The sequence below is a fragment of the Hyperolius riggenbachi genome, chromosome 6 (genome assembly GCF_040937935.1).
Source record: "Hyperolius riggenbachi isolate aHypRig1 chromosome 6, aHypRig1.pri, whole genome shotgun sequence".
Taxonomy (NCBI): Eukaryota; Metazoa; Chordata; class Amphibia; order Anura; family Hyperoliidae; genus Hyperolius; species Hyperolius riggenbachi.
Genome location: NC_090651.1, coordinates 10015349 through 10030062, shown reverse-complemented (window position 1 = coordinate 10030062; position 14714 = coordinate 10015349). Strand labels below are relative to the sequence as shown.

Sequence of the window (14714 nt, the reverse complement as noted above, 5' to 3'; positions counted from 1 at the left end):
TCAGAATTCGTTTGTTGTTATAGACGGTATTTTGCCATTTCATTTCCGTTTATTTAACCTATTTAGCACTAAATTTTCGTTTACAACCCCTTAAAAGAAAAATATGGTTTTGCATTAAAACTTAAAATTTCGGCTATACCCCGCGCCCTTTTTTCCAGGCGCCCTTTTTTGATACACGCCACCCACTAATCCTTGTATTTCCTTCCCTTTTGTTTCCTCCCCACTACCCTCTAGATTGTAAGCCCGCAAGGGCAGGGACCTCCTCCTAGTGTTTCTCATACCGCTGCATATGTACATGTACCAACTACACATCAACTATGTATGTGTTTGTATTTATTCTATTCAATGTCATGACTGTACAGTGTCTTTTACTTCTCATGTATATTTGTTCCCCATTATTTGTTTGTGCTATGTACAGCGCTACGGAAGATGTTGGCGCTATATAAATAAAAAAAATAAAAATAATAATAATAATATAAAGCAATGCAGAAGATGTGTCATCATCACTTCATATAGGCACTATAGTGCAGATAAAAAGTGTAGTTGTTTTGAGGGACACGGATCTTTCTACTAATGTCAGATAAGTTGTATAAGGCTTGGCTAACCTTTCGGTTCACAGCTCTATTATATGGTATTGACCAGTCTCTAATGAGGGTCATTTGTATTTCAGGTTTATTGGCCTTTGCGCTCTGCAGTAACATAATTAGCCATTGGAGGAAGTTGTACTGTGCACTCGTGGCGAGGTAAAGAAGTAATAAAATCTAGCCTCATATAGATTTCCTCTAAGTAGGATGAAGCCATAAAATTGCCGTCACAGTCAGACAGGTGCAGGGAAATAACAGCAGCCACTAAAACAATCAGAAAAATTGTCTTTCCGGCAACAGATTTGCCGAAGTGTTGTAAAAGCTTTTCTGGAAATATCTCACCGTTTAGAAACAATTGTATCATTTATGTAACGTTTGCACCCTCTTCCACCCGTCACTCACTGGCTATAGAAATTGTACTTTACTGACGCAGTTCTTTACACGCATGCGCAACGTCCCAGGTAAAAGGTCAGGGGCGTAGCCAGGAATCATGGGGCCCCATAGCAAAGTTTTGATTGAGCCCCCTTCAAAAAAAAAAAAACTATCGCGCCGTGTGTGCCCAGCATTAGGAAGGAGAGTATGGTTGCCTGAAGAGTTGAGTTTTCAGATTGCGTCTAAAAATAGTAAGTGTGTGGTGGGTGAGTGGCGGATGTGTTGAGGGAGAGTGTTCCAGAGGAGGGGAGAGGATCGAGAGAAGTCTTGTAAGTGGGAGTGGGAAGAGGTGATCAGGGAAGACAGAAGGATGTTGTTAGCAGAGCGGAGATTGCGTGTAGGATGGTCTCTGGAAATAAGTTCATTTACCGAATATACTTGAATAAAAGTCGACCTCGTGTATAAGTCGACTCCAATATTCAACCCTTTAAGCTGGAATTTTTTATTGACTCAAGTCTACCCAACAAAGTTAATGGCTGCACTTGGGGCTCAGGAGGGGTTAATGACTGCACTACATACAATACTGCAGCCATTAACCCCTCCTGTCCCTTAAGTGCAGCCAATACCTCCTCCAGGCCCACAAGTGCTTGCAATGATTCACTCCCCTTCCTGCAGCCCAGTATTTCCCCCTTGCCCCTTTCCTTGTTATGGTAATTGTTGTGGCCAGGACTTTCACACCTGTATTATCTTCGCATTTCCTTTCCTCAAAGTGTCACTCATCATTAGTTAAATTGCTGGAAATGGGAATGTCACTATTAGTACACACATTATTCAGTGTGCTCAGTGTTGCCTGTGACTCGTGTATAAGACGACCCCTATACTTTTATGAAGTGAAACAGACCTAAATTTCTAGACTTATACTCGAGTATATACAGTAGATAGGAAGGAGCTATGTTGTGGAGAGCTTTGTAGGCAAGAGTAAGGATCTTAAATTGTATCCTTTGTGTGACTAGGTAGCTAGAAGTATCCCCCCCCCCCCAGTATAAATAGACAGAGGTAGCCCCCCTAGTATAGGTAGCCAGATGTACCAAGTCCCCCCCGAGTATAGGTAGCTGGAAGGACCCTCCAGTAGCTGGAAGTAGCAATGAGGTGCAGCGTATACGCGGAGGGAGCATAGAAGAAGTCACCCACCTTTCTGGGCTCCACCACATCTTCTCTAAGTCCTCCTCTTTATGAGTAGATCCCCATTTTGCCATGGACACCGGGCTCTCACTCAGTGACTATGGGCCCAATAGCAGCCAAACACTGGTCAAGGCTACTGGTTTTAATGGGAAATTTGAGTAACAAACAAATGGAAACAAAATAAAGACTCTGAGCGCTGTGTTTTATTTATTTTATTAAATTATATTTAGGTATTATTCTGTACTTCTTATAGGCATTTCGTCATACTCTGAAATAACCGCTTGGATCTATGGGAGAAGAATGCAGCTGACACCAACGCAAAACTCTGCCATAGGTAAAATAAAGTGCAATAACATGAAAAAAACAAGAAATAAAATGTCATCATAGACAGAAAAATAACACTTTTATTCTGAATGGTACAAAAATACAACGTCAGGGTGACGACCCCCTAATACACATCTATCCGATAGAAGAGAAAAGGAGGTTTGTGAATTTCACTGCAGAACCATGGAGGAAATCTGTGAAGATACAAGTTAACAGTTCAGAGTTCATCAGTGAATATAAAAGCTGGATTGTACTGAAACTCCCATTCACCATATTCTGAAAATAGAAAAATATCCACCTATGAAAATCGGTTTGCAGCACCAAGCTTTAGAGGGACCCTGAACGCTGTATAAAGAAGTCAAGAGTAAGGCTGTGCTCTGGGCCAATACTTCCCAACACTATCGTTATTACCCCTTTATTAATGACTGATTCTATTCTGATTCTGATTCTCGAATAGATCATTGGGGAAGTCAGTATGGCTGCCAGTCGCGGCTAGTCTGCGCAAGAGAAGTGCGCTCTCTACGTATCTCTCTTGCGGCCACTGGAGAGATACGTAGAGAGTGAGCTGGAGAGATACGTAGAGAGCGCACTTCTCTTGCCGTGATTGTCTGAACTTACCGGAGGTGGAGAATGCTGAGGACGGCGGCGTGGGAGCGATCTGTGCGCAAAGGGGGCAGGAGGAAGCCCCAGGTATGTATAAAACTTTTATTAAAACTCGTCTCTGGTACACTTTAAACAATGGCCTAAATTTACTAAGATCACGCTGGAGATAATAAGGCAAGAGAAAATTTACCTCCACACAGTGAGAGAGTTATCTTATTTCTTCATTCCTTAAGTTACCTCCTCTGTAGTTAATTTATCTCCTCTGTAGTTATTTTCACAAGCAGTTAATTAACAGCCTGTCTTTAACTCTGGAGTTATTTTAAGGATCGGAGAGTTAACTTAAAGACAGAAGAGTTAACTTTAGGTTTGCCTGAGCTAAAATGTTACCTGACAACTCTAGAAACGTTATTAAAGACAGGAGATAAGCTTAGTGAATTGAGGCCATTGTCTCCGTGAAGTCTACGGCACTTGTCGCACATTTTGCATTGTTTAACGATCAGATCGTTTACGCTATCGCCTGACAACACATTATGCCGTTCACATCACCTAGCACAGATATCGTAAAAGAAACATTGTGGATCGTGATTATTTCGTCGGGTGAGTCATACAATCTCTCTTTCAGTGGATACGTAGCTTGTGTTTAAACAACAATCCATTTTATTTGGCACAACGTCTGTTTCAGTCTTTTGTTAGAATGGAAGCGACAGGAACAGATGAAAGGGTTTTGATTGATCTGAGACGTGTTTTATGTTCAGTTTGTTTGACGGCAATTCAATTGTTTTCAAACGTCAGATTATCGAAATTGCCTGAAAAATTGCCACATGTGTGATGCAGCCTGCCCAGAGCCCAGCCTTGCTCTTTAACGTCAGTTATAATTTTATATCGAGTTCACTATCACTTTATCTATGAAAGCTCTCCCAGCAATATTCCTGCGTTTCCCTTTGAAGTAGATTCCCTTGTGATTTGTAAATTGGAGAGCGATCATTGTACTCAGCACGCGGCTAGCGGAAAATCGCCCATTTCCTACCCGAATTTACTAAACGGTGACCGTGAAATGTCAGCTTTACAAAGATCTCCACAAATAAATGACTAATGCTGGGAACACGCGATGCGTTTTTTCGGTCGATTTTCCCTCCGATCGATTTCCGATTTGATATTCCGATCGATTTCAGATTCAATTCTGTTATCTTTTCTTAACTATTTTCATTCACTTCTATGAGAAATCGATCAGAGAAACGATCGAAAATAAGATTGGACATTTCGGAAATTATCTCTCAAACCATCTATCTGACACAAAATTGTATGGTGTGTGCCTTGCCTAATCCTCAAGGGTGTCGCACACCATACAATTTACATTACTTTGCAATTCAAGATTTACAATCAAATTTTCTGGTTGTTGGTAACATTTGATCTGAACAAAAAAAAATCTGACCAATGTCACCAACCACACACACATGCTCAATTTTTTCCAAATTCTGAAAAAAAATGATTGAAAACTCTGAAAAAAAATTGTTTGTGTCTCTATATTTTGAAATTGTCAGTCTTCCAAACACTATATTGTAAAAAAAAAAAAAAAAAAATGATCAGAAATTTCCGCCACTCCTGATCGAGAAAAATGGAAAATCCGATCGGAATTTAACTAATATTGAAAAAAAAAAGCTTTCGTCTTTTCAGTAGAAATCATTGTTTTTATCGAATTACTGTAAATCGGTTAATTTTATGTCATGTGTGGCCACCTTTATGCTGGGAACACACGTTTCGTTTTTAGATAGACTCCTTCGATTGATAAAATTCCGTCATGTCCGATTCAAATAATGAAATTTGATGCAAATAATATGTTCATTTTGTGCAAATGTAAGCAGCCTGTAAATGGACCAATCTAATGCAGCAAATGTCTTTTCCAGGCTGAATAAATTAGCATAATATTTGCATCCACTTAGAATGATCAGGATCTCTCTGGCCATTCCTGCAGGACGCTCCCATTTTCCAGCGGCCTGAAAGTGAGGCTGTGCTGGCGGAAGTGTGAAGGCCGGCCAATCCCTACGCAGCATTTACCAGAGCGGTTCAACCATCGAGAGTTCCTTGATTTTGTGGAAATCTGACAGAAAATCGGTCAGAATAGCACTACTGCTAGCTTTATACCACCCAGAGCACTATGAAGTTATCCTATATCGTATCAATCGATTCAGCTCCAATTCCTGATAAAAGGACGGACAATCCTAATCAATGTTAAACCGCGTCCAGACATAGCTGATTGAAATATACGCCCTGTTTAACCTCCCTGGCGTTATGATTATTTCCAGATTTAGGGTCTAAAAGCCGTGAAATTTTTTCACAAGCTTTTAGACCCTAAAAACAAACAAACAAAAAAATAACATACCACAGAGAGATCTGCAGCAGCTCCTGCATATAACTCACTCAGGCTCGGTATTACCGCTCTGAGCTGCAGATTTTTGTCCAGAGCCTGACTCGGGATTACCGCTAAGGAGGTAGTTAACCAGAGCTGTGGATAAAGGCAGAGTTGATACTCACCTGCGGCTTTCTCCTGCTGCATAAACACGTGTGAGTCCCTCATCGTCCTCCTGCGGTCTGCCCTTCAGCTGTGATCAGCCCCGGTAATTGATTCAATTGGGTCCAGTCTGTGTCTTCTGCGCATGTGCTGACCTCCCACTTATGCGCAGTAGACCCAGACTTATGGGCATAAGAACAGGGTCTGCAGCCCCTGCACCCGCGGAGGGGCCAGCTCTCGGCCGTTTTGGGGGGCAGGAGGGGTCGCAGCACAAGGGGAAAGTGTGGCCGCACAGTCCCCCACCTTCCCTCACCTCGGGCTCTCCCCTCTGCGCGCTCCCCTCCTGCAATTATCAGTGGCAGCCGGCGGCACATACCTCCATGCGTTCCATGCGCCGGAGGTTCCACTCTCTAAGTGTCTGACGCTACTTCCTGTTTAAACAGGAAGTAGCATGAGGCACTTAGAGACAGACCTCTGTGGTGGATGGAGGTATGTGTTCCTGCCACCACCCGCTGCCACTGATATTTGCAGGAGGGGAGCGTGCAGAGGGGAGAGCCCGAGGTGAGGGAAGAGGGGGGGGAGACTGTGCAGCCACACTTTCCCCTAATGCTGCGACCCCTCCTGCCCCCAAAACGGCTCTGAGCTGGCACCTAGCTGATCATGGCTGAACGGCAGACCGCAGGAGGACGGCAAGGGACTTATACGTGTTTATACAGCAGTAGGAAGCCGCGGGTAAGTATCAAATCTGTCTTTATCCAGAGCTCTGGTTTCCTTTAGGACCTGTTATTCCTGCCAGGGCATAACTTTCAAACACCGCGCCTCATGCTCCTGACACTACAGACCACTGGCTCTGCCGTCGCTATGACAGCAGAGCTCTGTGACCCGGCCAGGAGCTGATTTCATTGGCTACTGACCCTGTGATCACTGTGAGCCAATCACTTGCTAGCGCTTGGTACCGGCGTTAGACAGGCGCCCCCCTTGTAGAGTCAGATATGGGCGTGGCCTCTGCTGTCCTCTGTATGGTTCTACTATCACTGTCATTCGGCTGCATTTAAAGGGAACCTGAAGTGTGGAGAATATGGAGGCTACCAATTTGTTTCCTTTTAAACAATACTTGTTCTCTGGCAGCCCTGCTGGTCTGTTTGGCTGCAGTAGTGTCTGAATCAAACCAGAAACAAGCATGTGGCTAATCTTGGCAGATCTCACAATAAAGTCAGAAACACTTGATCTGCTGCATGCTTGTTCAGGGGCTGTGGCTAAAAGTATTAGAGGCAGAGGATCAGCAGGACAGCCAGGCAACTGGTATAGCTTAAAAAGAAATAAATATGGCAGCCTCCATATCCCTCTCGCTACAGTTCTCCTTTAAAATGCACTGGCGGGCAGCAGACGTGACATTGAACTTCTCAGCTGGCACGCAGCTTAACCTCCCATCTGAAAAAGACCTAACAGATTTATAGCCAATGGCATGCAGCTTAGATGTGGGCTACTCAAATGCACTTACTGATGATTTTTCCAAGCTGCATACAATTTGCATGATATTTGCATACAAGCTGGAATTATAATTCTTTATTATTGTTCAGATGCCCTGTAAGGATCCCTGAGAGCTTTACTTCTGCTATACATGTTGCCAGTTCCCCGGTACCCCAGAACAAGGATATACATTGTGAGCAGACCATGCTCTGCAGATCGTTCCACACATTGCATGTCGATTTTCCGTGCATATCTTACATGAAGGAGGCTTATTTCATTTTGGTTGTGGGATGTGTAAGTATCCCATTTGCGTTATATTTGCAGTGCAGGCTGAACACTAAACACACATATCTATAGTCTCACAACATAAGATGGCAACAACGCACGTCTTCTCTACCTAAGTACACACACGCAATTATTGTCACCCGATTATTGTCGGGGATCAGGAAACAATCGCTCAGTTGACACTTCGCGGACCAACGCTGTACAGACAGATCCCTAGCCTTCAGGCTAGCAATGCTTTCTGTAGCTATGGAGGGGGCTGGAGGAACGACGATCGCCCCATGATGGAGCAGATACCTGCGGGTGGGGAGAGCAGCAATAACATTGCAGTCGGTCCTGCTCAGGTGCACAAGGGATCCTTAACCCTTCAGCAGCCTATTTATATCGTGGCTTGCAAGTACTCCAGGCCAATTTATTTTAGCATTTTTTTTATTTCCTTTTTGTTAAATTTTCTTGCTACTAATTAATACTGCTATAATGTGTATTTATGGCTAGTTGCCACTAGGGGGCAGTGTGAGACAATAACAGAGGACTTCTACTTTCAGTTTCTATATCCTCTGCTAGCAGATGATTATCAATGCATTCCAAGAATTTACAGCATGACGAGTTCTGCTGGTTTAGGCCAAAATGCAGTACACCATTTCAAAAGAGATCATTTGAGGCTGCTAAAAGCTTAAAGACCCAACATGCCCAGGCAAGGTCGTTATTGGCAGTCTCTGACATTTTATTGCATGTGTGTATGACCCTTCAGATCTTATCCCTTTTTGTGTAGAGGATTTGGAGATTCTCCGGGGTAAATCAGAACCTGAAGGTAATGTGAAAATGATCCAGCAACTGCAAGGAATAGACGCTGTTGCAATGCAAGACACCCGCAGATGCTCAACATTTTAGGCAGTGTGGCAAACGCTCTGTTAGAAAAATAAAACATGTTCGTAGGACTTAACCATGAGCGTTTAGCCCCTGTGACCTCTGCTAATGCAGGGGGGCTTTGGTGGCCCCCAAAACCTGCTAAGGACAACCCCAGTGTCAGAGGTGCAAGAAGGGGATGGGGAACAGCAGGTTAATTATTACAACTATTCAAAGCATCTATACAAGTCATTATTACCAGCACAAGACCATTGGACCAATAAAGAACTAATACTGCAGTTGAGGGAGGGCCCCTCTGGCCCAAGGGCCCCGGTGCGGTCACAACCTCTGCACCCCCTATTTCTACGCCACTGCCCACATCCAGAGTACCGCAGGGAGGGTTATATCTGCCTGCTTCCAGCAGCAGCACTCTCTCTGCTGTCCTTCCCCAAGCTCCAGATCACATGACTTGCATCGGTCATGTGACAGACAGCTGGTGAATGGCAACAGAGAGAGTGTGCAGTGATGCAGGGCGGAGACTCGCTGCACTGGGAGCAGGCAGTATCACACTCGCTACCTGTTCCAGCGCCGCAGGTCTCCTCTGTACATCACTGCACACTCTCTCTTCTGCCAATCACCGGCTCCCTATCACATGACTGATGCGAGTCATGTGATCGGGAGCTCAGCGAAGGGCAGCACTGCTGCTGTGATGCTCGGAAGAGCGACAACACGCTGGATACAGGCAAATACAATGCTCCCTGCAGTATAGTGGCAGATTTTTTCTTTACTGGCTGCCTGCCTGGTCTCTTGTGGGCAAGGGTGGGGGGGGGGGGGGAGGGGGGAGGACTATGGGGACCTAGGGCATAGCTCCCAACTGTTCCTCTTTTGGAGGGACAGTCCCTCTTTGGGAGCCCTGTCCCTTTGTCCCTCTGCCCTCCCCATTTGTCCCTCTTTCTATGTAAATATATATATATTTCTCTACTAAAGAAAGGGTTTGATTGACTCTAAATATTATTCCCATCCTTTAAATTGATATATTACTAATTTTAAAATGTAAATATGAAGGAAAATGAACCAGGATAGAAAGTACCAGTGTGGTTTGAATTATAAAACAACATATTTCTCTTATGAAATCTTTATGGTATGTGTGCCTAGGGGTGTGACGGGGCGTGATCAGGGGTGTGGCAGGGGCGTTACTTAAGTGTCCCTCTTTCTCAGGTCTTAAAAAGTTGGGAGTTATGCTAGGGGGCCCAATGCATGGTAGTTACTCCCCTGGACTTATCCTAAACAGCCATTCTCCTTTCCCTTGCTGCTTGCTGGCTGCTCTTTCCTCTCCTGGTTGCCAATTACTGGGACGGCGTTTATTTCAGATCCCCGCATAAGACTCACGGCAGGCAGCTGTTATTACAAATCAAACAAATGCTGCCAAATGTAGAAAAATGCAAGTTAAGGTCCTGTAGATTAAGGAGCTGCTTTAAGAAATATTCACTGACCGAATTTTATGACGATGGTTACACTCAGAACGGTCATGTGACTCACAGAAGCCTATCAAATCAGTTTTTAGATGCACCTGTCTTTTATCATAACTCACAAGCCCCCCCCCCCCCCCCCCAACCACTAATGCACGACCAATGTGTAACGGGCGGTTCACACAGACGGCTCCTAGCAGCTCGTTTTGTCGTAGACAAACGCTTTCCATTTGACGCCGGTTTATATCACGTCATGCTTAGAGCCCTTGGGGGACACAATGTGGAATCTGGAAATTTGGACGCCTGGGGCCAATGTATTATTTGGGCGTCCCATAGGCGCTAATGCAAAATATCGGCTATTGGGCACCAAAGAAGAAATTTGGGCGCGGGGCTCGTCCAAACAAAATTTTTTGTTTTGAGAATTGGTGATTTGAATAATAGCATTTTGAAAATCGTTTTGACAATTATCGTTTTAACTTTTTTTTTTATGATTCTGAAATTCGTTTTAAGAATTATAATTACATAAATTATCATTTGAAATGTATTATCTTAGAAATGTGTCGGTTTTTGTATTCATGTTTTTTGCAGTGGAGAAAAGGAGGTTTTAGGGTTAGGCGTCAGCAAGGGGGGTTTTAGAGTTAGGGGTTAGGAAGGGGGGTGTAGGGTTAGGTTTCAGGAAGGGGGTTTCAGGGTTTGGGGTTAGGAAAAGGGGTTTAGGGTTAGGGATCACCAGCGGGGTCTTACGGTTAGGCACCACCAGGGGGGGCCTAGGGTTAGGCATTGGTAGAGGGAGAGTTCTGTGTGAGAGTAGGGTTAGGTTTAGTATTCGTAAAATATCGGTAATATTTACCAATGTTTTAATATGCTTATTACTACTGTAAATATATTTAAGTTTTCATTATTAGAAACGATATTTTGTGATTTTATATCCATTAGTTTAACATATTTATTATTCTATCTCAGATTAAGATGATATATGCCAATCGCCGCCAGCCGTCTGTCTGAACCGACCCTCCTTAAAGAGAACCAGAGATGCAGCACCCTCTTGTATTTTACCTTATAAATCAGTGGGAACATGACAGTAAACACCTAATCTGCCCTTTGTTTCATTGTTCTCTGTGTAATCTGACTGTTATCACCCCTGATAAGAATCCCCGACTGAGAAGTCAGGCTGCTCCGTCTAGCTTTGCTACATAAAGATTATAGCTAAGTCTGTCTTCTGTGGTGTTATTTCAAGCCCAAGCCTGCCCCCTTGTGGCTTTGCTATAATGACTCAGCAATAATCATTCCCAGCAAAGCCAGATTTAATTGCTCAGTCTGGGATTCTTGTGACTGCTGATAACAGACACTTTTAGCAGTGAGGAGGAAACAGAGAGCATGGTAAGTGTTTTCTCTAATGTTCTTACTGATATACATGGTAAAATACACAAGGGTGCTTCGTCTCTGGTTCCCTTTAATTCACTTATAAATATATGTCGTAAAGCGTTAGATGACACCACAGAAAATAATGAAATCCCACTTTTAGTTTCTAGACTGATAGAAAAGTTTTAAAACGCAGACGGCTCCGTCGGGGAAACAGCCGGCGCCCGTTTCTCGACTTCCGCTCCTACAAACTATGGCTTCTCATATGTAAGAACAGGTAACAGCCAGGTATATATACTTTATATGTAAACAATTTCACGAAACAACCGTCTCACCGTAGTTCTGTATTCTCCAGTATAAATCGCTGATAGTGGGTCCATCGGGGGATCATACTCCAAAAGTAATCACCCCTTTATCAGAAATAAGCCCTTGGTTGTATACAAAATATTTCACCTTTTTCATTATTGCAAAGTATCGTCTGAGGTTAATTTTTTTTTTAAATCCACATTTAAACTTGGCATGCTATTTTTTATTTTTATAGGTTAAGGCTGTGAGTTATAAGGGTCCTTATATTATATTAGCGGAGCCCGATGTTATCTGAGTAGACGCTGTGTCAGCTATGACATCACAAAGGGAAGAGCGTCCTTCGGACTGTTTACCGTGATGACAGCGCCGATAGCCATCATGACATCACTAGTAAAGAAGATCTATTCCCTACATACAGCGGAGGGGTCCATATTGAAGCATTTATCCACAAGGTGAGTGACCAGACGTCTTTTAAAAGGCGGACATGTCTAACATGGTTTCCTCTGTCCTGCAGGCCAAAAATGTGTTAAAATCACAAAAAGAAGTTGACCGTTTTGTCTAATTACATATGATATATAGTGAGACTGAGCGAGCCATTGGCCATTTCCGATGAATCTGCATGGCATTATGTTATATTATCAGGATATCGATAATTTTATATCAAGTAGTGGGGCGTGGCAGCACTCTTTTTTACTCTAGTTCCGCTCAACGGAGAGCGGTTAGTGGTTGATTACCTAAAAAAAAAAAGTAACAACTAATATGCTTTTGAAAAATGTCAAATCAAAAAGAAAATAAATACGAGTTTTTTAATCGCCACATGGCAAAATATCCGTCTTTTGATGCAGGATCAAAAGAAACTGTCAGGTATGGTAACCGTGGCATTGGGAAATGAATGTGGTCATTTTTGTCCTTCTTTATGGCCGTCTGTGTCCTCCTTTTTAGACAAATCCATCTGGTCACCCTAAACATGGTGGAACGGTGGCAGATCATGCAGCCTCTAGATTACTCGAGATCAGGTTGACATAATACTAGGGGCTGCATTGTAATGATCCCCATACACAGTAGACTGAAATCTAACCAGGAACGATTGTTTGGTGGTTTGTATGTGTGTCAGGTCTAGCGACAGCTAATATGCAGTTTTACTCATATTTTTGTGGTTGCTTGTTATCGTTAGACCATCTGTGTAAGATCTGCCAATGTTGTAGGATGAAATTTCCCCAGTGAATACGCAGACGCATACACTACAGGAGACATCATCATCACATGATGTCTGTTGATTGTTCAAGGATGAACAAGTTCTAAACTGTTGGTGTTTCGATCGTTCATCCAACGATCCTCCTTATTTAGACATTAATCTACTGTGTATGTCCAGTTTACCAATGTAGACATCTCCACTGCATGTCTTGGACAGGTTCACACCAACCAGCCATTGCTTTGGGCAGTCGGTAGACGGCAGCGAATGGCAGTTTTGGCAAGTTGCTGGTTTTTCTTTCCCGAGCACGCTTCTCCGGTGCAGATCGCTCTGCGGCAAGAGATTTTGGCATCACAAAAAAAAAACACTGAAATTCACAAAGTTTAAAAAGAAACAAGACCAAAAAAAAAAGAATTCTCCTTACAGAATATACTGTTCTACAGATAGGTTCGTACCTGTGTCATAAAGTAGTTTAGAAGTTTTCCCTTACAAAAAGAAACAATTCACATTGCTACATAGTCCGTCGTAGGTAGTTGCTTTACCTTCCTCGTATTGTTTGCGGCACAAATTGTATCGTAAAACGTGCGCCAACTTGGTTCACATTCCCCCATGGAGTTCATCAACCATTACCAGTCTGATAACAATAAATCTCCTTGGGGTTTATTCCCTTTGTATCTCCGTATTTAATATCTGTAAAAAATAGGTGCGGGTTGTCTACTGGTGATGTAGTTATTCATAGGAGGCAAGGATGTGGCCTGAAAGTACTTATGATTCACATCTCCTCTTATTCTTATCCTTGCAGGAGGCCCGGTGTCCTCATCCTGGGGTCATCAGTGACACCTACATTCTTAGTAAGACTTCTGTGTCTTATCGTATCCCTGCTGTGCCTGTAACTCCCGATTATATCTGCTCCAGACAGTGAGGTCTTAGCTCTGCATGGGGGGTCTCCTGGGTGGACAGAGTTCGTTGGCTGCGAGAGGCACTGTTGGACGTAGAACGGGTGGAGGAAGAACCTGAGCGAGAGCTTCTGGAGCCCGAAGAGCTGGATCCAGGCTTCATCAGACGAGCTTTCGGAGCCTCAGCGTCCTCCCTATGACCGCAGAGTATAAAACATATAATTAAAGGCCTGGAAGGGACACATGGGTGATCTACACAAACCAGCAATCTCTGTGAGCTTTCATGACCAATGTTAGGCAAAAGCTAAAAATTTATCGGAAGAATGTATTTGTGCATATAAAGTATACATGTGCTATTAGGGTTTGTAATCCAGCAGCAAAAGAGTTACAAGCAGTTTTCACAATGTGTTCCCCTATCTTATCTGCAATTCTGATACTACAAGTTTAAAGGATACATCTGGCATTTAAAAAAAAAATCAGATTTACTTACCTAGGGTTTCCTCTAGGACCTGGAAGTCAATGTGTACCTCGCCACAGCTCCGCTCTAAGTCTTTCAAGGTCCCCTCTGTAGCAGCCGTGTTGGTGGCCTCTGCGCACCTGTCTAGGTTGGGGACTGCTGCGGAGGGGACCTCAGGAGACTGCCTGAGAGTGGAGCTGCGTCAAGAGACATATGGGCTTCTGGGGGTTGGAAGAAGCCCCAGGTAAGTAAATCTGATTTTTTTATTTAAAGAGTAACTGTCAGGCTGCAGAAGCTAATTTAAACCTCTATTCTCCTGTGTTAAACAGTTTAGAAGGAAGCCCAAAAGCCATTAGTGAAGATAAAAATCTCAGTTACCTTTGATGTGTGCTTATCAGCAAGGCTGTTATTCTTAAGAAGACGCAAGCCGCATACCATACTGCAAAGCATTCTGGGGCTCTCCCCTCGGCTGCTAATGAGACGTTACAGCAGCTTGTAATCGCGTAGCACTGATAAATCTCGGGCAGAGTACACTGCAGGAGTCAGCTATTGTTCCTAGCCACATGGCTCATTAATATTCACTGCACACTGTGTTGTTCAAGTACGAGCTTATCTGTGATCAGGAAGCAGGCAGGACATGACGACACATTTGACAGAAAAACATGGAGCTTGCCATGAGCTGTCAGGAGCATCTATCTCTGCATATACTATATACAAATTCTGTGAAATCCAAACGTGGACAGTGAAATGCATATGTAATGTAAGTACAGCCAATCTTTAGCTACTGATATATGTGTTTATTTTCTCTGAGACCTTATACCTAACAGCTCCTCTTTAAATGCCAGATGTTTCCTTTAAGG

The 14714-nt window shown here is 43.4% G+C and overlaps 1 protein-coding gene across 2 annotated transcripts in view; it reads right to left on the bottom strand.

Annotated features, from left to right (window-relative positions):
* Positions 1–2636: 2636 nt before the first annotated feature.
* Positions 2637–14714, bottom strand: part of CLMP (CXADR like membrane protein) — a 172077-nt gene continuing 159999 nt past the window's right edge. The window contains exons 7-8 of one of the 2 annotated variants that reach the window (XR_011021910.1): positions 12957–13591; positions 2637–2656 (exon numbers count right to left, since the gene is read on the bottom strand). Coding sequence is in view for 1 of the 2 variants with exons in the window: in XM_068238830.1 (XP_068094931.1) it covers positions 13402–13591 (190 nt within the window). In the remaining variant the exon portion in view is untranslated. Of the gene's footprint in view, positions 2657–6307; positions 13592–14714 lie in introns of those variants that run through there. The other variant, XM_068238830.1, reaches the window with a different exon arrangement.